The sequence below is a fragment of the Mirounga leonina genome, unplaced genomic scaffold, assembly GCF_011800145.1.
Source record: "Mirounga leonina isolate KUSES-001 unplaced genomic scaffold, KU_Mleo_1.0 Mir_151, whole genome shotgun sequence".
Taxonomy (NCBI): domain Eukaryota; kingdom Metazoa; phylum Chordata; class Mammalia; order Carnivora; family Phocidae; genus Mirounga; species Mirounga leonina.
The window spans coordinates 76,540,029-76,564,629 of record NW_023270377.1 but is presented as its reverse complement, the minus strand read 5'-3'; the positions used below and the strand labels follow the sequence as shown (position 1 = coordinate 76,564,629).

Below are 24,601 nucleotides of genomic sequence, written 5' to 3'. Positions count from 1 at the left end.
CTTCTATTTTTTTTTAATATGCTCAATATCAGATTAAGCTTTTTATATCAACTAAACTAAAATTCCTGGATTTTTGCCACTAATAGCAAGAGAAGCTTCAGAGTTTCTATCCCAAAGAAATCAGTAACAGAAACCCTATTGTGAAGCACCCCCAACCCTGCTCTAAAATAAAGGTCCTCTTTGCTTGTCATCTCTAGTGTGAATCAGTACAGCCGAGTGGTTGGTTTGGACTCTTAAGTTCTAGAAACCTGGATCTGAACTTCAGCCGTGCCACGTACTAGCTGCATGACCTGGGACAAGTTACTGAACTTCTCTCTAAGCCTCAGCTTCTGCATTTATAAAATAGGAATGACAAGAGAATCTAACTTTTAAGGGTTATTAAGAGCATTAAACAAGACAGTCCATGTAAAACCCTTAAAGCAGTGACTGTTTACTAACTCTAAATAAAGATTAGCTATTATCACAAGTATATATGCTTTGGGAAGGAAAACAGTTTTTGGTGCTACAAATGAAAACATCAAGTTTTAGAACAGAAAGTTTATTTCATTTCAAACTTAGCTAAAAGTGATTTCATTCATAATACAACTTTATTAATGCTATACATAGTTAAAATGACAGACAGTGTATGTACTTTTTAATGACTTAAATTTCTTCTCTTCTTAAAATTTACCTTATTTTTTATCACAGCACGTACTTCTGTTGCAAAATCACGGGAACATACTTCTAAATGAAATATCTTTCCACAGTTTGCCACACAAGCCCCAAGAAGCTATTAATTAAAATAAAAAATCAATATACAAATGTTGAGATATTATCTTACTTAACTTACTGAAATAAATACACATTTAAAATTTGGGTCAAATAATAAGCTGACTTTTACTTACAGTTAACGCCTGCAGAGCAACATGAGGAACCTTATGATTTACCCTTTTCATTATGGCTTTTAGGCAATCTTTTGCTCTAAGAAAAAAATGAAGAATATTAAGCATTTATTCAGAGTTTCAACTTAAACATTAAAAATATAAGGCATTCTACTATCAAATAACTTTAAATTTAAAAATAAAATCCTGGGGCACCTGGGTGGCTCAGATGGTTAAGCGTCTGCCTTCGGCTCAGGTCATGATCCCAGGGTCCTGGGATCGAGCCCCACATCGGGCTCCTGGCTCAGTGAGGAGCCTACTTCTCCCTCTCCCTCTGCCTCTCTCCCTGCTCATGCTTTCTCTCTCTCACTCTGTATCTCTGTGTCTCAAATGAATAAATAAAATCTTTAAAAAAAAAAAAATCCTGCAAACTTCACTTCATTAAAGGAATACATCTGTAAAATGATTCCACATAATATTTTGTTCATAGAACTGCGGAACTCTAAAAAAAAGGAGGAGCTTGTTGCAAAGGTTGTATATCCCATATCAAGAACCAAATAATTTCCTCTAAAAGAGAACACAGGCAGCAACCTCTTTGACCTCAGCTGCAGCAACTTCTTGCTAGACACGTTGCCAGAGGCAAGGGAAGCAAGGGCAAAAATGAACTACTATTGGGACTTCATCAAGATAAAAAGCTTTTCCACAGCAAAGGAAACGGTCAACAAAACCAAAAGACAACCGACAGAATGGGAGAAGGTATTTGCAAATGTCTTATCAGATAAAGAGCTAATATCCAAAATCTATAAAGAACTTATCAAACTCAATACCCAAAAAAACAAAAAAATCCAGTCAAGAAATGGGCAGAAGACATGAACAAACATTTCTCCAAAGACATACAAATGGACAACAGACACATGAAAAAATGTTCAACATCACTCAGCATGAAAGTAATACAAATCAAAACCACAGTGAGATACCACCATACAATGGTCAGAATGGCTAAAATTAACAAGTCAGGAAACAACAGATGGCGGGGATGTGGAGAAAGGGGCACCCTCTTACACTGTTGGTGGGAATGCAAGCTGGTGCAGCCACTCTGGAAAACAGTATAGAGGTTCCTCAAAAAGCTGAAAATGTAGTGATCCGAAGGGGAACCTGCGCTCTAATGTTTATAGCAGCAATGTTCACAATAGCCAAACTATAGAAAGAGCTTAGATGTCCGTCAACAGATGAATGGATAAAGAAGATGTGGTACACACACATACACACACACACAACAGAATACTACTCAGCCATCAAAAAATGAAAATTTGCCATTTGTAACGACATGCATGGAACTAGAGGGTATTATGCTAAGCGAATTAAGTCAATCAGAGAAAGACAATTACCATATGATCTCACTCATATGTGGAATTTAAGTAACAAAATAGGGGATCATAGGAGAAGAGAGGAAAAAATAAAACAAGATGAAATCAGAGAGGGAGACAAACCATAAGAGATTCTTAATCATAGGAAACAAACTGAGGGTTGCTGGAGGGGAAGGGGGTGGGGGAATGGGGGAATTGGGTGATGGACACTGAGGAGGGCATGTGATGTAATGAGCACTGGGTATTATATGACTGATGAATCACTGACCTCTACCTCTGAAACTAATAATACATTATATGTTAATTAAGTGAATCTAAATAAAAATTTTAAAAAAGAGCCAAATAATTTCCAAAAGATCAACACAAGAGAACTATGTCATATAAATTATCTTCTTGTTTCTTCAAGACAGATTTAGTGTTCAGACAGCAAATTCTTATCTTAAAAAAAAAAGTGCAAGTTACATAGTCTTCAAAGGTGTAAGTATAAACATGTATGAAGGTACCCTGAAAAGCTGTAATGTTAAATGCTTTTATCAGTCTTCTAAAGTATAATCAGTTCAGCTTATGTGCTGTATTCCCCCTACAAAAGCACCCTTATTTATATTCACTTTTTCATAATGATGTTATTATATTTACCTACTCATTATTGAAGGGCTTCTTCACTCTATTACATACGTTATTTATCTACTTCATTATTAAAAGACTCCCATACATGTCTAAGTCACAGGGGAATTCCCTAAATAACTAGTCTATTCATTGTTAACATGTGTCCCTAGTGCGTCAAAGCTTTATATATCTCAGGTTTTCAGCTGAACTCTTTGCCCCTTGTTCTTTCAGGAGGAGGTTAATCCCACAAATCTGGCCACCAGGATCTCTTAACTTTTGTCCCCCAAAAGTAAAGAGTAAAATTCCATTTTCCTTTCAAAGTTACATCAGGGAAAGAGACACAGGTTATGAAGCTCCTAGACATTCATTGGGCATGACGGGGACTCTTACCCATTAGGAGTGCTTCCAACTTTGTCACATATGTCCATAATAAGACTCCAATCTTCTGTAGTGTTGTACTCATTTGTGGCTTTTTCTATAAGATATCAGCATACACAAAAATTAGGACATGTCACACTTGACAATAAAATACTAAGAAAGGCACAGTAGTTAAGAAGCCCTTTTCTTTTGCCAAATATAAAAAACTGAAAAACTTAAGACAGAGTAATTCTACTACTTTCAACTTTAAATTTTAAAACTATATGAATTAAATGTTCTAAGGTACACCAATAAAATGTCTTCTAAATAGTTAAATAACACTAAATAAATTACAAATCATCAATAATCCTATCAAATTCTAATTTGGAAGAACGCCTTAAAAATGTGTCATCATTGGCACGCCTGGGTGGCTCAGTTAAGTGTCTGACTCTTGATATCAGCTCAGGTCCTGATCTCAGGGGTGTGAGTTCAACCCTGTGTTGAACTTAAAAAAATAATAATAATAAAATAAAATAAAAATATATCATCATATAAGGAAATATGGATTAGACTCTTCACAAAAGCATTGCTTTTAAAGAGCAAAAAAGGAAAATGGATTAATAAAATATAGTAAATTCATACAGTTGGACGTGAAAATGAGTTATACAGAACTAAATGTACAAAAATGTATAAATCCCAAAATATAATGATTTGGTTTACACTGAGTTTAAAAAGCTAATAGTAGAATATATAACATTCACATAAACTTTTTTTTTTAAGATTTTATTTATTTATTCATGAGAGACAGAGAGAGAGAGAGAGAGAGAGAGAGAGAGAGAGAGAGAGAGAGAGAAAAGCAGAGGGAGAAGCAGGCTCCCAAGGAGCAGGGAGCCTGATGCGGGACTCGATCCCAGGACCCTGGGATCATGACCTGAGCCGAAGGCAGACGCTTAACCGTCTGAGCCACCCAGGTGCCCTCACATAAACTTTCTAAACAGCTTTACTGAGATATAATTCACATCCCAATACAATTCACCCGTCTAAAGTGTACAATTTGATTTTTTTAGCATATTCACAGACTTGTGCAACTATCACCATTATCTAATTCTAGAACATTTCATCACCCTAAAAAGAAATCCATACCCATTGGCAGTCACAGCCCAATGTCCCCCCATAACCCCCACCCTAGACAACCATGAATCCATTTCTATAAATTTGCCTAATCTGGACTTCTCGTATAAAGAGAATCATACAATATATGGCTTTTTGTGACTAGCTTTTATTTAGTAGAATGTTTTCAAGTTCATCCATGTTGACGCATGTATCAGTACTTGTTAATTTTATTGCTGAACAATATTCCACTGTAGATATGCTTCATTTTATTTATCCATTCACCAGCTGAACATTTGGTTGTTGTTCAGTTTTGTTTCATTTTTTAACTTTTTGGCTAATATGAATAATGCAATGTTGCTATGAACATTTCTGTACAAGTTTTGTGTGGTACATACTTCTCTCCTTAGTATATATCTAAGAAAAGTGCTGAGTTGTGTGGTAATTCTATGCTTAATTTTTTTAGGAACTTGGCAAACAGTTTTCTAAAGCAGCTGTTCCATTTTACATTCTCACTCTATATGAATGTTCATATAAAGTTTTAAAATATTCGAAAACACTATATTCTCTAGTGATACTTATATAGGTAGTAGAAATATTAATAAAATGCGTAATAGTGGTAAACATCAAACTGGAGATAGGATGGGGGGTATACAGGGGCTTACTTGTATTTATAAAGTTTTGTTTATTAAGTTAGGCACGGAATATCTAGAGATTATTTTATTCTCAGCATGTTTTTGTGGTCTGAAGCATTTCATAATTGAAATAAAAATTAAAAAGTAAAATTTTTAAAAAGCAAGATGAGAATATAATGACTGCATTACACTGCATTTTTACTTTTTTTTTTAAGATTTTATTTGTGAGAAAGAGAGAGAGAACGAGCACAAGCAGAGGGGAGCGGCAGGCAGAAGGAGAAGCAGGCTCCCCACTGAGCAGGGAGCCCAATGCGGGCCTCAATCCCACAACCCTGGCATCATGACCTGAGCTGAAGGCATGTGCTTAACTGACTGAGCCACCCAGGTGTCCCTACTCAATTTTTTATAAAATTATAAAATCAAGAAATACTTTTTTTTCTGCTATTAGAGAGAGAGGGATATAAAAATTACCACTTTAGAAACATTGTTTAATCTTTTCCCTTTTTAATAAATTTATAATTTCAAATATGGCCAAACCTGAGTATTATATTCATATAGGCCTATCATAATAAGCAGGAAAGATGGTAGAAATCTAGAGCTATTCCTCTATTAAAGGCAAGGAATAATAAAAGAAGGCACAAAATGAACAGGCTTAGCAAACTTTGCAAGTAGGAAACAGAAATACAGAATCCAGTTAACCTGTTAAATGCTGGAACTCACTTTTTTTAAAAAAAATTATGTTATGTTAGTCACCATACATTACATCATTAGTTTTTGATGTAGTGTTCCATGATTCATTGTTTGTGTATAACACCCAGTGCTCCATGCAATATGTGCCCTCCTTAATACCCATCACCAGGCTAATCCAACCTCCCACCCCCCTCCCTTTTAGAACCCTCAGTTTGTTTCTCAGAGTCGAGAGTCTCTCATGGTTCATCTCTCCCTCCAATTCCCCCCTTCATTTTTCCCTTCCATCTCCTAATGTCCTCCATGCTATTCCTTATATTCCACAAATAAGTGAAACCATATGATAATTGACTCTCTGCTTGACTTATTTCACTTAGCATAATCTCCTCCAGTTCCGTCCATGTTGATGCAAAAGTTGGGTATTCATCCTTTCTGATGGCTGAATAATATTCCATTGTATATAGGGACCACATCTTTTTTTTTTTTCTCAAAGATTTAATTTATTTGACAGAGATATAGCACAAGCAGGCAGAGCAGCAAGCAGAGGGAGAGGGAGAAGCAGGCTCTCCATGAGTAGGGAGCCCAATGCAGGGCTCGATCCCAGGACCCGGGGATCATGACCCAAGCCGAAGGTAGCCGTTTAACCAACTGAACCACCCAGGCGCCCCGCAACCACATCTTCTTTATCCATTCATCTGTTGAAGGGCATCTCGGCTCTTTCCACAGTCTGGATATTGTGGACATTGCTGCTATGAACACTAGGCTGTATGTGGCCCTTCTTTTCACTACATCTGTATCTTTGGCGTAAATGCCCAGTAGTGCAATTACTGGGTCATAGGGTAGCTCTATTTTTAACTTTTTGAGGAATTTCCACACTGTTTTCCAAAGTGGCTGTACCACCTTGCATTCCCACCAACAGTGTAAGAGGTTCCCCTTTCTCTACAACCTCTCCAACATTTGTTGTTTCTTGCCTTGTCAATTTTTGCCATTCTAACTGGTGTAAGGTAGTATCTCATTGTGGTTTTGATTTGAATTTCCCTGATGGTTAATGATGATGAACATTTTTTCATGTGTCTGTCAGCCATTTGTATGTCTTCTTTGGAGAAGTGTCTGTTCATGTCCTCTGCCCATTTTTTTACTTATTTGTTTTTTGAGTGTTGAGTTTGAAAAGTTCTTTATAGATCTTGGATACCAGCCCTTTACCTGTAGTGTCATTTGCAAATATCTTCTCCCATTCTGTGAGTTGCCTTTTTGTTTTGTTGACTATTTCCTTTGCTGTGCAGAAGCTTTTTATCTTGATGAAGTCCCAAAAGTTCATTTTCGCTTTTGTTTCCCTTGCCTTTGGAGACATGTCTTGAAAGAAGTTGCTGTGCCCGATGTTGAAGAGGTTACTGCCTACTAGGACTTTGATGGATTCCTGTCTCACATTGAGGTCTTTCATCCATTTAGAGTTTATCTTTGTGTATGGTGTAAGCGAATGGTCAAGTTTCATTCTTCTGTATATAGCTGTCCAATTTTCCCAGCACCATTTATTGAAAAGACTATCTTTTTCCCATTGGACATTTTTCCTGCTTTGTCGAAGATTATTTGACCATAGAGCTGAGGGTCCATATCCGGGCTCTCTATTCTGTTCCATTGATCTACGTGTCTGTTTTTGTGATCACCAAGACAGCACAACATACCATGCTGTCTTGGTGATCACAGCTTTGTAATATAGTTTGAAATCAGGAGCTCACTTTTAAAATCCATCCAAATTGCTTGAACTATTAATGGATGGAAAGTAATTATTGTGACATATGTGTTGAAATGACAAGCCAGAGATTTTAGAACAGTAATACATTTTTGCCTACCGTAAGTTCTAGACTCAAGCACCACACTATGAGGTGGAAACATCTACTCAGGTCCAGCTTTTTCCCTTGTACAAAGATGACTAATTCTTCTACATGGGAAGTCAGACCATGCTGTATATTTTAGAGGTTTAAAATACTTAACTAGGTCTTAATTACACACCTAATAAATTCAGTGACTTCAAAAGTACAGACCAGAAAAAAACTCCTAATTCTACCAACCTCTTTTGAAACTATGATGCTTATCTTTCCAGACTTTTTTCTACATGTATATGGAAAACTATTGAAAATACATAGAAACCTAAATAAAACAGAATCCTGTATGAGGTGGCTCGAAAAAGAGCACCCCAAAGCTGGTAACTCTATCCCTGCCAAAGTTATGAACAAGTTGAGAAACAAAACAAATAATAAAATATCACTGCTATTACTAATAGAAGCTGTAGGTGTACTAGACAAATGGGCTTGCTGATAGTGAACCTCAGAGGTGGGCATGCTTTAGCACTAGACAGAGGCTGACCTCTCCCTGCAGAGGTAAGCCCCTACACAGCTTATATGATAGAGGAGGAGATGAAAAATCACTCAACGGCTGTAGAAAGACTAGCTAGCTCCTACACATCAATGAAGTGCGTCCGTAGGGATAACTACTCTCAAATTTACCAATCAGATAAGTCATTACATCAAAGATGAAGTGACTTAAAGGAGAAAGAGCAGACTTAGGGTGACACGAACGGAATTCCCTTCTCAAGAAGGAAACCAGAGGTAGAGAAAAAGTATTTCCCACTAATACTTGTGATCATACTAAATATATCATTTGCTAAGCTGCATTTCCACTTATATAAACATCTATGTTCATAAATATAAACCTATACCAATACTTTTTAATAACTGCATGCTGTATCATTATATACACAGTGGCCACAAAGTACCTCCTCAAGCTAGTGAGAAGTTATCAACACACTGTGATTTTAAATCCCTCAGGCTCTCTGTTATACTCACTGGTATCATCATACATATTGACGCCCCCACAGAATAAATGTAAAATAATTAAAAGAGGTTAGGATTTCATGCAGAGGCCCTTCTACAGATGCTGCATAGCATAAATACTTTGTCTATTATATGTCTCTACCCCACCTCTCTTCCTCTCAACCCCCAAAATGAATGTAAGCTCCATGATGGCAGGAATTCTTTGTTTTATTTACTATTATTATTTCTAGTGCATAAACCAGCATCTGGAGCACACAGTAGGGTACTCAGCAAACAGTGGTTTGATGAATAATGAATGACAGTTGCTCCTCCCTAAAACTTTGAAGTCTGTACAAAGTTTTGGACCAGCAAGAGCTTCTGGACCAGCAAGTTTGCTAAGCAAACATCCAAAGGGGCTGCATAGGATCAAACTTCACTAGCAACATCATGTGGCAACAAAAGGCAATAGCACTATTGGCCTATAGCTTTATAAGGTTCCAGTTCCCTGCTTTATTTACTAAAGAGGAATGACAATACCTTTGGCACTCTCAACCAAGAGACAAGGTAAGTAGGGAAAGGAATGTCTCAAGAGGGAAGCAAAGGGCTTCTTGTGCTGTGATGATCTAGAGTCTGAAGAGCAAATCACATGTATTATATGTGACTTGCCAGCTTCATGCTCATCTTTTCTTTGCTTTTAAGCTTTTTGTTTTTGATAGGGTTTTGTTTTTCCTGTACAGATCATTCTTTCTTTCTATAGCATCATTCGGTACAGTGTTTAGAACTACCTGAAGATTAAATATTCACCTATATTATCTTTTGAATATGTATTATTTCTCTTTTATAGGTAAATCTTTAGTCTCCCTGGAATTTCATTTGGCAAATGGAATGAAGTAGGGACAGAAAAATATTTTACTAATTATTTGTCAGTAGTTCCAAAATCAAGGATCTATCATTTCCTCTTTGACCTGTGAAGCCAGTATCATCATTTACCAAATTTTGCCAGTACACATATGCATGAGTACAAAGAGCTGAGTCTGATTTTAGACCATCTAATAACCTATTATTGATAAAACTCAACTTTTAATGATTATTTCTTCAATTTCAGCCTGTGATACACAATTAAATGTGAAACCTATTAAAGACCTACCAAAAACGCTTCCAACAATTTCAAAAATACCTAAACAGTATTTTTTACTTGATTTAATTTTTATAGAAAATGGAAAAATCCTGATTTGAATACTCTATCCAGCATAGTTTATGCTCTACAAATACAGGATTCTCAATTACTCTTTTAAAAAAGTAAAAAATCTGAAGACTTTATAATGGCCTGCCAAAAAGGACTTCATTTTTCAAGTGAACTAAATAACAGTTAAATTATGTACTTAGGAGTATTTTAAACTCCTGGAAAAAATTTTAAATATTATAATTAAGGAACCATTCTTGTACAGTATTGTCACTTTACCCAGTGTTAAGGCCATACCTCACATTATCCTGTGTCAAATGCATAGAGAGGAGAGAGAGTTTAAAAAGCCCTCCTGGGGCCTACATGCTAAATTTCCAGGGTTGGTGGGTGTAAGCCAGGTTTTGATTACTGCATATAAAGAGCCTCAAATACACTGAAATATTTCACAAAGATTCTAACAATATCACATTCAGTCCATCAATACCTATAAAGAACAAAAAGGCGCCCCCTCTACACGGTGCATTATGTTCAGCATACAATTTTAAAAACAATTCAAGTCTACCCATAAAACTTTTAATGAAATAGGCTCTACCAGTAATTTTTAAAACTTAATTATATAAAAGAAAAATGCTCATAAGACATCTATAATGCTCCTCCTACTATGTTTGGAAATAAAAACTCATGACTGGTCTGCTTCCAACCACAGCAGAGTATCTGCTACCAGATTTGTTATTCTACCAAAAAAAAGTACAAAACAGGCCACAATATATGAGGCAACTGTGTTCAGGAAATGAATAACAGGCAGTGCAGGACTGAGATCTCTGAGGGAAGGGAAATATGAAGGCCCCACGATGGCCCAAGATTTTGCCTGGGAACACTCTCCTGTCCCAACACAAGGGGAACTAGCCCAAGTAGAGCAGCTGGGATAAACAGACCAAATATCTGAGCACCAAATTTCTGGGATTTAACATGGGTCCTTGGTCAAGGGCTAGGCAATTTGAATCTCTATGAAGTCTAGCAGAGATCACCTGCTATCGGGCTGGAAGGTCTGGCAGTGCAGGGAGTCCTCGGAGTTCCTGCTTATTATGGACTGAACGTTTGTATCCCCACAAAATTCAGATATTCAAGACTCAACCTACAGTGTTGCTGTATTTGGAGACTGAGCTTTTATCTAAAGGTTAAAGGAAGTCATGAGGGTGGGGCCCTGATCCAATAGGATTAGTATCCTAATAAGAAGAGACAACATGGAGCTCACTATAATCTCACTATCTCTCCATACAAGCACATGTGAGCACACAATGAAAAGGCAGCCATCTGCAATCCAAGGGAAGAGACATTTCAAGATGGTTGACCTTCATATCAAGAGACCAATCCTGCTGGGACCTTGCTCTTGGACTTCCAGTATCCAGAACCGTAAGAAGATAAACTTGTTGTTTAATTCATCTAGTTTAACGTATTTTGTTATAGAAGCCCAAGTGGACTAATACTCCCTGCAACCAGAGTAGAGAGAACATTTCAGGCATTCAACTGAAACACAAAAAGAGAGTAAAGGTCCTCTGTAATTTAGTACAATATCAAAATGGGCCTGCCTCACAAAGAAAATCAAACCTAACAAAAACCTAAAAGATCCTCCCATAACTACATGACAGAACAAAATTCAACACTCTTTAAAGAAAGACAACATATCCTAGCCTCTTTACAAAGAATAATCATCACCAACAGCATAATATAAAAAATCACCAGTATACGAAAAAGTATCCCATAATCAAAATATAAGTAATAATAAAAAAGATAATAGCATAATTCAAATATCAGAATTAGCCCCCAAAAAAAGTACTTTAAAGCAGGTATTATCAAGAACTTAAAGCAAAAGATGGTCATAATAAGTAGATGGTGAGTGCTCAGCAGAGAAAAGGGAACTATAAAATTAGAATTTCTCGAACTAAAAAGTAGGATTATCAACTAAAAAATTCACTAGAGATGGGCTTCAAAACAGACTGGAGACTGCAGAAACAGTGAATGTAAAGAAAAATCAACAGCAGTTATCAAATTTGAAGAATAAAAAAATTTTAACTGAACAGTCTCAGTATAATACTAACTTTTTAAACTTGCTATGTAACAAATTACTCCAAGTTAGTAGTTTAAAACACCACCCATTATTACCTATAGTCCTATAGTTAAAATCTAGGTATGCTTGGCTGGGTTCTATGCTCAGAGTATTACAAGACTTCTTATTGGGGGGTTTGGTGTTACTTAACTAAAACATGGTTAACTAAATTCACACATACTGGAACTATATAAAATGAGGACTATCTGTACATTAAAGCAGAGTTTAAATCCTTCCTCAAATGTGCATGGAACTATCAAAACCTGGAAATAATTTAGGACAATATACACAGTATATTCTCTAAATACAATGTTTTTTGTTTTTTTTTATTAGACCAAGTATAATACCCAACCACATGGAAATTAACAAACAGGAATGTAATTACCATTATAACAAAGAATACACAAATTTGTTATAATTAGTATACAACATATCAGTATCTTTTTTTTTTTTTATAGATTTCATTTATTTATTTGTCAGAGAGAGAGCAAGCACACAAGCAGGGGAAGAAGCAGGCAGAGGGAGAAGCAGGCTCCCCGCTGAGCAAGGAGCCCAATGCGGGACTCAGTCCCAGGACCCTGGGATCATGACCTGAGCTGAAGGCAGACGCTTAACCAACTGAGCCACCCAGGCGTCCCAACATATCAATGTCTTGAGACGTGACTCAATCAATGCTTAGATGTTAGAGGAAAAATTGTGTTTTATGTATTAATACAAAAAAGACCAATTATTTTTATACCTTATAGTAGTTTAGGAGAAAACTGGAAAAAAATTTTTTTCAATAGTTTCCAGCAATAACTAGAAAATGGAAAGTAAGTAAATGACTAGAATTCATTTTTGGCATCTAACAGGAAACCACAGCTCACAGCTTTTACTAAAGATACAAAAATGTTCTTTCTTTGGACCAATTCATTATGAACTAAATAATTATTATATTTTTTTGATCTTTTATTTTTTTTTAAGATTTTATTTTTATTCATTTGACAGAGAGACAGCGAGAGAGGGAACACAAGCAGGGGGAGTGGGAGAGGGAGAAGCAGGCCTCCCGCGGAGCAGGGAGCCCGACACAGGGCTCGATCCTGGGACACTGGGATCATGACCTGAGCCGAAGGCAGACGCTTAACGACTGAGCCACCCAGGCACCCCCTAAATAATTATTGAAAATGCAGGAGAGCCAATTCTTTCTAGTTTATAAATAAGTCATACATGTTTAATGATGAAAATAATTATATATACTTGTTATTAAGTTTCTAGACCACACAATTTTTGTGTAAATTTAGACTAAAGTATTTATGTCCAAAAACCTCAACCTGATAGATAATAAATATTTCATCACTTTCTCTGACTTTAATAACAACCACACTTAGCATTCTAGAATATCTGGGTTTAGCATACATTTTCTCATTTACTCCTCCCTCCTTATTTAATGTTTTGGTTTGTTTGGGTGTATTTCACTGATGCAAATCTTTAGTTTACTCTGGGGAAAGCAGTAATATAAATTCTACCTTAAAATAAACTGTTCATTATCTTTTTTTTTTTTTTTTACACTGTTCATTATCTTCTAAAATGAAAACCAACTTACAGCTCTTAGTACTGAATGGTACGTAATAACTGAATTAAGAACAACCGTAATAGCTTCAAAACATTTTATATATGCTAAACCACTTACACTTCAATCAAATGAAGTAAGGATTCCCCATTTTATAGATGAGGAAACAGACACAGAAAACTAGCGCAAGGACAGAAAGCTAGTAAGTAGTTAAACAGGGACTTCAGTCTGGGGCATTTGACTCAGGGTATCCTCAAACTGCTGCTTGAGCACAATTTTTGTTCAAAACTGCTAAAGTGAGGCGCCTAGGTGGCTCAGTCATAAAGCGTCTGCCTTCGGCTCAGGTCATGATCCCAGGGTCCTGGGGTCGAGACCCACATCGGGCTCCCTGTTCCGCAGGAAGCCTGCTTCTCCCTCTCCCACTCCCCCTGCTTGTGTTCCTGCTCTTGCTATGTCTCTGTCAAATAAATAAATAAAATATTAAAAAAAACCCAAAAACTGCTAAAGTAACTCTTCCCAACAAGTTAGTTTTCAGTTTCCCTATGTGCAAATATTTTAAATATACTGAATAGGGCAAATGCAAATTCAAGTCTTGTTTATAAGGAAAGGACCATCTAATATCATCTAACTTACATCCACATCATCTAAAAATACAATATATTTAAGAGCTTCTCAATCTGGTGGAATACAGAAGAGTGACTGACAGTCTTTTGACTTCACACTTCACTAGCATTTTTGGGGGGCACGTAGGACAGTTAGGAAGGAGAGGAAAAACCACATCAAAATCATCTTTTACTGCCTTGTAATATTGTAAACCATCTATTAAAAAGGCAAAAGGTCTAGGACCAGCCTTTATATTCCTGCAAGTTCACTTTCTTCCTGGCTGATACTTCCAACATGCCCTCTCTAAACCTGTCAGGTGACACCCATGCATGCTCCCAACTCCACAAAATGGGCATGCTCATTTCCACACTCTTACATTAGGGAATAGGGAAGAAACAGAAATGTAGTTAAGCATAATTTTTATTGTAATAGACCTATCAGGAAGCTTCATAGCTTCCTGCAAGATATCCTGCAAGATGGCTGGAGAAAAGGAAAAATACGTCTCCAAAGTAGCTAAAATGTCATAGATGGAAAATCAAAAGCAGTTAGACTGGACAGGGGATCACATGACCTCTGCAAAAAACTGAGGAAACCATCATGCACATTCTGCATGCATCTGCGAGGTATACGCATCACCCATTAAATACTGAAGACCTGCCTTCTATAGACCCAGCTCTGAAACTAACTTACTAGCCTAAGGTCTCTAGGTAGTTCACCTTGGCTCAGATTCCAATCTGAATCCATGTTCTTATTTAGAGATTAAAATGGCTGCCAGGCTTAAAAGAGGACCTGTGAAAATTAAGTGAAAAGAAAAATGGATGAAACACTTAAAAATCGATACTTCAAAAAAGAGGTTATTCATTTATTTGTTTGTTTATTTATTGTAAGTAAGCTCCACACCCACCATGGGGCTTGAACTCACAACCCCAAGATCAAGAGTTGCATGTTCCACTGACTAAGCCAGCCAGGGGCCCCTCAAATAAATTTATTTAAAGGTGTCCAACATCAATAGTCATCAGATAAATGCCTATTAAAACTACAATGAGATAACACTAGAATGACTAAAATTCTTAAAAGTACACCACCAGGTACTTACAAATTTCTGACATGAAATTGAAGTAATATGAGCTAAAAATAAGTAGGTGGTACACTTCAGAACACTGATTTTCAGAGGGCATTGTCTGATACGTGTCACACTGACCTTAGGTTCAATCCCTAAACCAAATACAAATATTTATTCACTATCAAGTGGAGTAACAGAGCTTAGTAAGACAACAATGTCAAAAAAAAAGTTCTTCCCCTTCAACCCTCAAGGGCATAGCACTAAGTAGGAAAACCAAAACATGCACTGCTAGATTTAAGCAGAGCTTTTAGAAGAGAATGTTAAGATAATTCATCCCATGACAAAAAAAGGCAAAATTCAGATAACAATTAAAAAATCCCTTTTAGTTCACATGACCTAAATCCTGAGTCTCTACAATTCTCATGTTGCATGTGAAAACTAATAAACAAATGCTTCATAAAAGAATATTTACTGACCAAAAAGCCTGTCGAGTTTTTAGTTATGATCAAAATTTCACTAGCAAACAAATTTTTCATCCTATATGTTGCTATCATTCAAAAATTATATTAAATAGGGATACTGCACATAATAAAAATTTTTAATTCATCATTTCCCTTCACGCTTTTATAAAATACCTATTAAAAAACAACTTCTGAGATGGCATTAAAAGTCAGTCAGAACTGTAAATACTTCATGGGATCTTCAGTTTTCAACCGTCTTTAACTAGAGGAAACTAAAGAAAATCTTCCTTGAATGGAACAGTGATAGCTGTCACAAACAAGTCTCAGTGGTAAAGAAATATTTAGTGTTCCACAGAGTGTTGTAGGAGAGGTGCTTATCCTTCAGACATCAGCAGTTATAGGTCCATTAAAAAAACTTAGAAAGACAAATACCATATTATTTCACTCATATGTGGAATTTAAGAAACAAAACAGATGAACATATGGAAAGGGGAAAAGGGGGGGGGGAGAGGGAAACAAACTATAAGAGACTCTTAATGATAGAGAACAGAGGGTTCATGGAGGGAGGTGGGTGGGAGATGGGCTAAATGGGTGATGGGTATTAAGGAGGGCACTTGTTGGGATGAGCACTGGGTGTGGTATATAAGTGATGAATCACTGAATTCTACTCCTGAACCAATATTGCACTGTATGTTACCTGACTAGAATTTAAGAAAAAATTAAAAAATAATAATGTTAAGGGTAGTCTAAAAGATGGGAAGCAAGATTTATTACTCCAAGACTTGAAGATGCCAATAAGCCAATGTGAACTTCAGTCCTAAAAAGGAAAGGATAAGGGAAAAGGATGAGCAATACCCAAATGTCTCTGGTTTCTAGAAACAATATGCTCACCAAGGGAGTTTGACAAATGTTGCTGATTGACGGATAACTGAAATAGGAAAGAAGACTATGAGCAAAAATATTTTTAGACGCTTTGTAAAAGACAGGGCACCCGGATGGCTCAGTTGGTTGAGCGTCTGCCTTTGGCTTAGGTCATGATCTCGGGGTCCTAAGATTGAGCCCCATGGCTACTCAGCGGGGAGTCTGCTTGCTTGTCCTTCTCCCTCTGCCCCTCCCCCCCACTCGTGCCCTCTCTCCATCTCTCAAATGAATAAACAAAATCTTAAAAACAAACAAACAAAAAGAAACAAAACTTTGTAAAAGACAAAGTGAAAAACCAAAAGGAGGGGGAAGGGGAAGGTTAGATTTGGGGACACAAGGCAACCAAGGAAAGAAAAAAAATAACAGGAGATTAAAAAAAAACTATATATCCTTAAGTTTTATTTTGATATCTAAGTGATAGATGGTTAGAATTATAAGTTGTCAAGTAACTGGAGTCTGATATTCTATACTACATACTATAAACAAGGTCTACTCTTTTAACACTTAAAACACCCTTAAGGTTCTTTCATCTAAACAAAAAAAGCAGCATAGGGACACATCCACCTAAGAACATGGCTATAGTATTATATTGCATATTTACTTGTAGAAAAATCATCCTCTTGCCCTCTTGCCTTACTTTCAAACTATAATCTAAGTAAGCTTAGAACTAATTATTATTATAAGGAATAAAACATTTACTTTTAATTATCAACATCATCAGTTCACAGGACACAAAAATATAAATTACAATGCCTTTTCTCTTAAATGCTAAAACAGCATAAAAGAAATTCCCTTTTATGATTATAGCACTCTGATCATAAACCCATATGAAAGAACAAGGTCCAAAAACAGCTAAGGCTATGAAAATGAAGAAAAACAAAACAGGGGAGCTTGCCCAAGGCCACTGACATTTAAATGTGGTATTGGTGGCAGAATAGACAGAGAACAGTGTAGAAGGACCAAAAGCAGAGACACAGGCTTCATATAAGGAATGTACTGTATGAAAGAGTGTTCCAAAATCATGGGGAAAGGACAATTCAGTAAGTAGTGATAAGACAATAAATTATTGTCTACTATAGCTGATTATCCAATCAAATTCCTCCTCAGACCCTACACAAAGATCAAGTCCAGGTGGATTAAAGACCTAACTGTGAAAATCAAAACTCTAAAAATCTTTCAGAAAAAAATATGACAAGATCCTTATAACCTCAGGGTAGAGAAGGCTTAAAATAAGAAAAATGAAATCAAGAAAGACAGTACCAATGAATTAAAACTTAAATTTTCTTGGAGTGCCTGGGTGGCTCACTTGGTTAAGCATCTGCCTTTGGCTCAGGTCATGGTGTCTCACTCAGTCCTGGGATGGAGTCCCACTTCGGGCTCTCTGCTCAGCAGGGAGTCTGTTTCTCCCTCTCCCCCTCCCCGTCCCCGTTCCTGCATGCTCTCTCTCTCTCTTTCTCAAATGAGTAAATATAGTCTTTTTAAAAATCCTAAATTTTCTTAATAAAAGACATCAGAAAATAAAAAGCAACAAACTGAGACACATATTTGCAATTCACACAACCAACAAGAGATTAGTAGAGAATGTATAAGGAACTCTAAAATTCAATATGACAAAATAATCCAACAGAGTAGTAAGTAAAAGTAACAAGCAGGTAATTTACAGAAAAAGAAAACAAAATAACCACGAAATATGTGAAAAGATGCTCAACTTTACTAGCAATGAAGCTGAAATGAAAACACTGCCCTATTTCACACCCATCAACTTGGAATAGATTTAAAAATATGACAACACCCAGGGTTTGTAAGGATGTGGAACAAGAAAGAACTTCACTGCCACTGTTGGTGGGAGTAAAATCTTCCATATGCACTTGGAAAGACAGCTCTGCACTAATATTTTGCAAGTCTGCACTATCTGTATTTAAAGATTTTATTTATTTGAGAGAGAATTAGAGAGAGAGAACACATGAGAGGGGGAAGGGTCAGAGAAGCAGACTCCCTGCTGAGCAGGGAGCCCGATGAAGGAATTTACTTCAAGATATAATCCCTAGAGAATCTCTCACTCACATAAACAAGAAAACATGAGTAAGAACTTTCACTGCACTGTTGTCTATGGCAAAAACCTGGAAAAAACTTCATGTCCATCAATAGAAGAATGAACAAATAATGTGGTCTATCCATACAGTGGAATACCACACACAACTGTTAAAATTAATGAACTAAAGCTACAAATATGACAGAAATAATTCACAAAAATGCTGAATGACAAGATACAAATGACAAAGAATGACACTTTTTTATGAAGTTTAAAAACATGCAAAACAATACGTATAGTGTATTTGCATGTGTGTTATTTATATTATAAAATACAGTTGTATCGGGTGCCTGGGTGGCTCAGTTGGTTAAGTGACTGCCTTCGGCTCAGGTCATGATCCTGGAGTCCCGGGATCGAGTCCCGCATCGGGCTCCCTGCTCGGCAGGGAGTCTGCTTCTCCCTCTGACCCTCCTCCCTCTCATGCTCTCTGTCTCTCATTCTCTCTCTCGCAAATAAATAAAATCTTAAAAAAAAAAAAATTAAAAAAAAATACAGTTGTATCTTTTTGGAGAGCGTTTAACTCTGAGAAGGGAGGAAAAAGAATAGGATTAGGAATAGAATAGGAAAAGAACAGCTGCTAAATATTCCGAAGAATTTCAACTCTATCTTGAATGTTTTCTTAAAAAAGATAAAGTATGGCAAAATATTAGGCTTGACAGAGTTGGCTGATAGGAAAAGGACTTTATGCTAAAATACATCAACTAAAATGTGTTAAGTATCTAAAGGCTTAAGGTTGTAAACAAAATACAGAAAGAAATTAACTATTAAAGTGATCATTCTCATCCATAACGAAATACTTAATTGTAATTTCTTGAAAAGATTATAGCAACCTCACTGTGTTCGAGAATTGCCTTAAGTATATAAATGTTATAAATCTGAACATAGTAAATTGTATTAAAGGAGCACTATCAATATCTATTTTTATGTAAGCATTTCTTTCCTTTTTTTTTTTTTTATTTGAGAGAGAGAAAGAGATAGAGAGCATGAGAGGAGGGAGATTCAGAGAGAGAAGCAGACTCCCCGCTGAGCAGGGAGCCCGATGCGGGACTCGATCCCGGGACTCCAGGATCATGACCTGAGCCGAAGGCAGTCACTTAACCAACTGAGCCACCCAGGCACCCTCCTTTTTTTTTTTTTAAAGTAAACTCTAAACCCACCCCGGGGTTTAAACTTAGGACCCCTAGATCAAGAGTTGCATGTTCCACCTACTGAGCCAGCAAGACCCTCCTATTAAGCATTTCTTATAAAATTTCACTGGAGAAAAAGATCCCTGGACCAAAAGCCCAAGCTACCTCACAGTTACATTCTTCTAACACAAGACAAAGACACAGCAATATATTCATTCAAATTTCACTTAAAAAGTCTTCTTTCACTGCACCTGGGTGGCTCAGTTGGTTAAGCAACCAGTTCTTGATTTCGGCTGAGGTGTGAGATCAAGCCCCCAAGTTGTGCTCCGCACTGGGTGTGGAGCCTGCTTCAGGTTCTCTCTCTCTCCCCCTTTGCCTCTCCACCTGCCCCCCGACCCCTGCTCTCACAAATACATAAATAAATCCTTTTTTAAAAAAAGTTTCCTTTTGGTCCTGGGTGGCTCAGTCGTTAAGCGTCTGCCTTCAGCTCAGGTCTTGATCCCAGGGTCCTGGGATCGAGCCCCGCATTGGGCTCCCTGCTCTGCGGGAGGCCTGCTTCTCCCTCTGCTGCTCCCCTTGCTTGTGTTCCCCCTCTCCCTGCCTCTCTCTCCATCAAATAAATAAATAAAATCTTTAAAAAAAAAAAAAAGTTTCCTTTCAAGATAAAAGTTCACACTTCAATCCACTATGTCATTAAATGTTTTACAGAGGTAGAATCTGAGCTCAGCTTTGTAGGACATAAGTTAGTATATCTATAAGGAAGGCGATAATAAGGTTGTTGAAAAAAGAAAAAGTGTATCAGTAAATAGAAAATGGCACAAAAGCAGAAAATGGCCAAAAAAAAAGGCTGTCTGGCTTGAGCAGGGAGAAAAAAGATGTGCAAGTAAGAACTGAACTAGAGTTGGAGAAAAGACAAGGCATGACTTGGGAAGCAATGAAGCGACACTGGAAAAATTGGCATAAAATATAGGGAAATGACATCTTCCTTTTTAACACTATCTACGCAATCTTCCTACTGTGGCTCTGTCCCTCATATTTCACTTTCCTCTTTAATTCTCTCAGAATGGCTGCCCCAATCTCCACCTCAAGAACCCTACACACCCACCTTAAGATGTGGAGGTGGGGGAAGAATAGTTGGATATGTGTAGATATGTTTTCTTTTTTTGCTCGACACAGCTTCAAAAGAATTTTATTGAACAAAGCAAAAATCCAGATTTGAAGAAATCAAATAAAATATTTAAAGAGCTCTAATGCTACCATAGCTAACATACACGTCAAGGATTGTAGGATCTGACTCTAAGAAAAAAATAGGAGCCTGCTGGAGATCCTTACTTCCTAGCCTGTAGCCTGCTTCCATTTGACAAGTCATATACCATCATCAACTTATGAATGCCTCGTAGACATCTTGACCCACTACAGCTTTTTCTCAAGGTCTCAGGGAAGAATTGCTTCCCCACATGAATGACGTCAGACAAGAATGCTTGACCTCCAGTGAAGGAGGTCGATGAAAGGAATGTGGTTTCACCTTTATTTTTTATTATTTTTTTAAGATTTTATTTATTTGCGAGAGAGAGAATGAGAGACAGAGAGCATGAGAGGGAGGAGGGTCAGAGGGAGAAGCAGACTCCCTGCCGAGCAGGGAGCCCGATGCGGGACTCGATCCCGGGACTCCAGGATCATGACCTGAGCCGAAGGCAGTCGCTTAACCAACTGAGCCACCCAGGTGCCCCTGGTTTCACCTTTAAAAACCCTTCATTATAGGGGCGCCTGAATGGCTCAGTCATTAAACGTCTGCCTTCGGCTCAGGTTATGATGCCAGGGTCCTGGGATCGAGCCCCGCATCGGGCTCCCTGCTCAGCGGGAAGCCTGCTTCTCCCTCTCCCACTCCCCCTGCTTGTGTTCCCTCTCTCGCTGTGTCTCTCTCTGTCAAATAAATAAAATCTTAAAAAAAAAAACCTTCATTATAAAATGACCTTATCATACATATAGTTAGAGGTGGTTACTTCCTGCAGGCAGAATTGCTGTCAAGAAAGGAGGAGAGAGAGAGAGAGAGGATAATGTCAATTATCTTTACAGAGAAAGCATATGCCTGAAAGTCCTTGTTGTCTTTTCAGGGAAGATGACTTTTATTTTTATTTTATTTTTTTAAAGATTTTATTTATTTATTTATTTGACAGAGATAGAGAGAGCACAAGCAGGCAGAGAGGCAGACAGAGGGAGAGGGAGAAGCAGGCTCTCTGCTGAGCAAGGAGCCCGATGTGGGACTCGATCCCAGGACTCTGGGATCATGACCCGAGCTGAAGGCAGCCTCTCAACCAACTGAGCCACCCAGGTGCCCAGGGAAGATGACTTTTAAAGAAAGAAAGAATGTAAAGCATCTTGTGTATTTCCAGTACTATATTTATCACATTATATTACAATTATCATTTTACATATGTACATATCCTCCATTAGACTGAGAGTTCCTTGAGAGCAGTCTATTAAATTTTTGTGTTCCCAGAAATTAACACAATACAGATACACACAGTAATCATTCAATGTTGTTTGTTGAATGAAAAGTGAACAGAAGAATGACAAAAAAACCCCAACGGTAATAAAAATCTGACTGAATCAAAAAGGTTAAGTGAAAAGGCAATGACACTGCAAAGGAACATATTCCTGTAGACATCCTACGTTAAATAATAACTTGCTTATATTACTTAACTATTTCAAATTAAAAGATTTCAGTTCTGAAAAATGTAATATATAACTTTTCTTCTGTGATATGGATTTAAGGGCAATTTAAACTCCATAGTATTTCATTCCACTTTTTCTACTAATTCCATCATGTGTCTATTTTTTTTTTTTAAGATTTTATTTATTTATTTGAGAGAGAGAGCAGTAGGGAGGGGCAGAGAGAGAGGAAGAAGCAGACTCCCCACTGAGTGGGGAGCCTGATGCAGGGCTGGAACCTAGGACCTGGAAATCATGACCTGAGCTGAAGGCTCATGAGACTGAGCCACTCAGGTGTCCCCCATTCACATGTCTAAAAGAAGTTATTGGTGGGGGGCACCTGGGTGGCTCAGTTGGTTGAACATCTGACTCTTGATTTCAGCTCAGGTCATGATCTCAGAGTCATGAGATCGAGGCTGTGTTGGGTGCAGAGCCTACTTGAGATACTCTCTCCTGCACCCCCCTTAAGGAAAAGATGAAGAAGAAAAAGAAGTAGTAGTAGTAGTAGTAGTTGTTGTTGTTGTTACTGGTGGGCCTCAATCAAACTTGACCTTTTATCCTCCAACTGTCTTTTGGATAGTGACTTCAATCATACTTGAACTAACAAGTCCTTGAAGCTGTGATTGGTGGCACTGCCAATGAAATAATCTATACACGGCAGTGTTTTCTGTTTGAACAGCAGCGCCTCCTTTCCTAGAGTAATATTAAACTGTGATCCACTAAGCCACACAGGGACCTTAGGAGTCACTGGGGGGAAGGCCAGTTTATTTCACTGTTCTTTTAGTGCCCAAAATAAGTTCTCATATCCTATCATCTTTCTTTTCATTCAACAGTCACTAAAAACATCGCTCTTACAACTCCAACAAATAACACAGTAGTTGTTCTAAACTATTTTGAGATCCTAGGGCTTTCCTTTTCTTTCTTTCTTTTTTTTTTTTAAAGATTTTATTTATTTATTAGAGAGGGAGGGAGAGAGAAACAGCATGAGAGGGGATAGGGTCAGAGGGAGAAGCAGGCTCCCCGCTGAGCCGGGAGCCCGATGTGGGACTTGATCCCAGGACTCCGGGATCATGACCTGAGCCGAAGGCAGTTGCTTAACCAACTGAGCCACCCAGGCGCCCTAGGGCTTTCCTTTTCATACCCTAAGACAAAACATCTCGGAGCACTTGGCGCCATCCATGGATAGAGAGTAACACTTCGAACCTTTGTAGATAAATTCTGAAGCTGTGCTATCAGAGCTTGGACGCGTTTGTAGAGGACCGAGGTGAAATAGTGCTTTCCTATCGAATGGAGGCAAGTCGAGGTCTCTAGTGTTGGGCTGCCTCAGACAGCAGGGTCTTTCCACCGCTGCATCATCTACAAGTTGAGGGAGGGAGTGGTGATGAACCAATTGTAGACGGAGCAGGAAGTTTATATCATCAACTCTGCAATTGCTTACTTGGTCCAGTCCCCAGCGAGCCACAGGCTCTTCCCTATTCCGGCGCTCGGCGAGGGAAAAAAATCTTCTTTCGGGGACTCCAACCTCAGGTGTACAAGAGACACGCCCCAGGCCGCTAGCGACGCGTCAAGGTAGCCCCCTGAAAACTCCGGGCGGCGAGGCAGCGGCGCCGCCCCCTTCTCTCCCTTTGCTTGGCTTTCCAGTCCCCGGAGTCGCCGCCGCCCACTTTCTAGCAAGACAAACAGCGGCCCGAGCCCGTGCCCAGCACTTACCCACGTCTTGCTCGAAGGGGTTAGCGGTGAACAGAGGCATCTTTCCGTCGCCTGAACCCTAATCGCTGCGGTCTGGCTGTGGGGCGGCGGCTGCTCCAGGCTGGGTGACCCGCGGCCGCCGCTTCCTAGACGGCTCCACTCCGACCGCGTCCTCACACTTCCGCCACCGCACCTGCCCGGCTCCCGCCTGACGGGCCAGCTCCGGGTCCGCACTCCACCCCCGAGCTCCAGCCTAATTCTCTTCCCGGAACGAGCTCCCGCCGGCGTGCGTATCCTTTCAGCGCTCCTGTCGCCGCCGCCTCCCCGGAAAAGGCAGCAGCCATTGTCCCAGGCTTCCGTTGGGGGGAGGGGGGTGTCAGGCGGCCGCCGCGGCCACCTTTCCATCGCTAGGACCCCGGCAAGCCACGGAGCAGGGGACCTTCGGGGCCGGAAGTTGTCGCGCCTAGAACTGGGCGACCCTAGAGGCCCGGAAGCCGCCTTGCGGGCGGCGACACTGAAGGGGCGTGGTCGTGCGGCGTTTTCCGCGTTCAGAGGCTCTCGTTCTCGCTCGTTTAATTCGTTCCTAAGATGCAGTCTGATCCCTCGAGGGCAGACTAGTGGCTGCGCTTGCGTCACAGTCCGGTTGCCCTGGAAACGGATGG

General features: G+C 38.7%; 1 protein-coding gene across 2 annotated transcripts in view; it reads right to left on the bottom strand.

Annotated features, from left to right (window-relative positions):
- Positions 1–24,091, bottom strand: part of STAM2 (signal transducing adaptor molecule 2) — a 50,303-nt gene extending 26,212 nt beyond the window's left edge. For both annotated transcript variants that reach the window (XM_035008029.1, XM_035008030.1), the window contains exons 1-4: positions 23,961–24,091; positions 3,224–3,308; positions 885–960; positions 671–769 (exon numbers count right to left, since the gene is read on the bottom strand). In XM_035008029.1, coding sequence (XP_034863920.1) covers positions 671–769; positions 885–960; positions 3,224–3,308; positions 23,961–24,000 — 300 coding nt within the window. In that variant the 5' untranslated portion in view covers positions 24,001–24,091. The remainder of the gene's footprint in view (positions 1–670; positions 770–884; positions 961–3,223; positions 3,309–23,960) is intronic.
- Between the last annotated feature and the right edge of the window lie 510 nt (positions 24,092–24,601).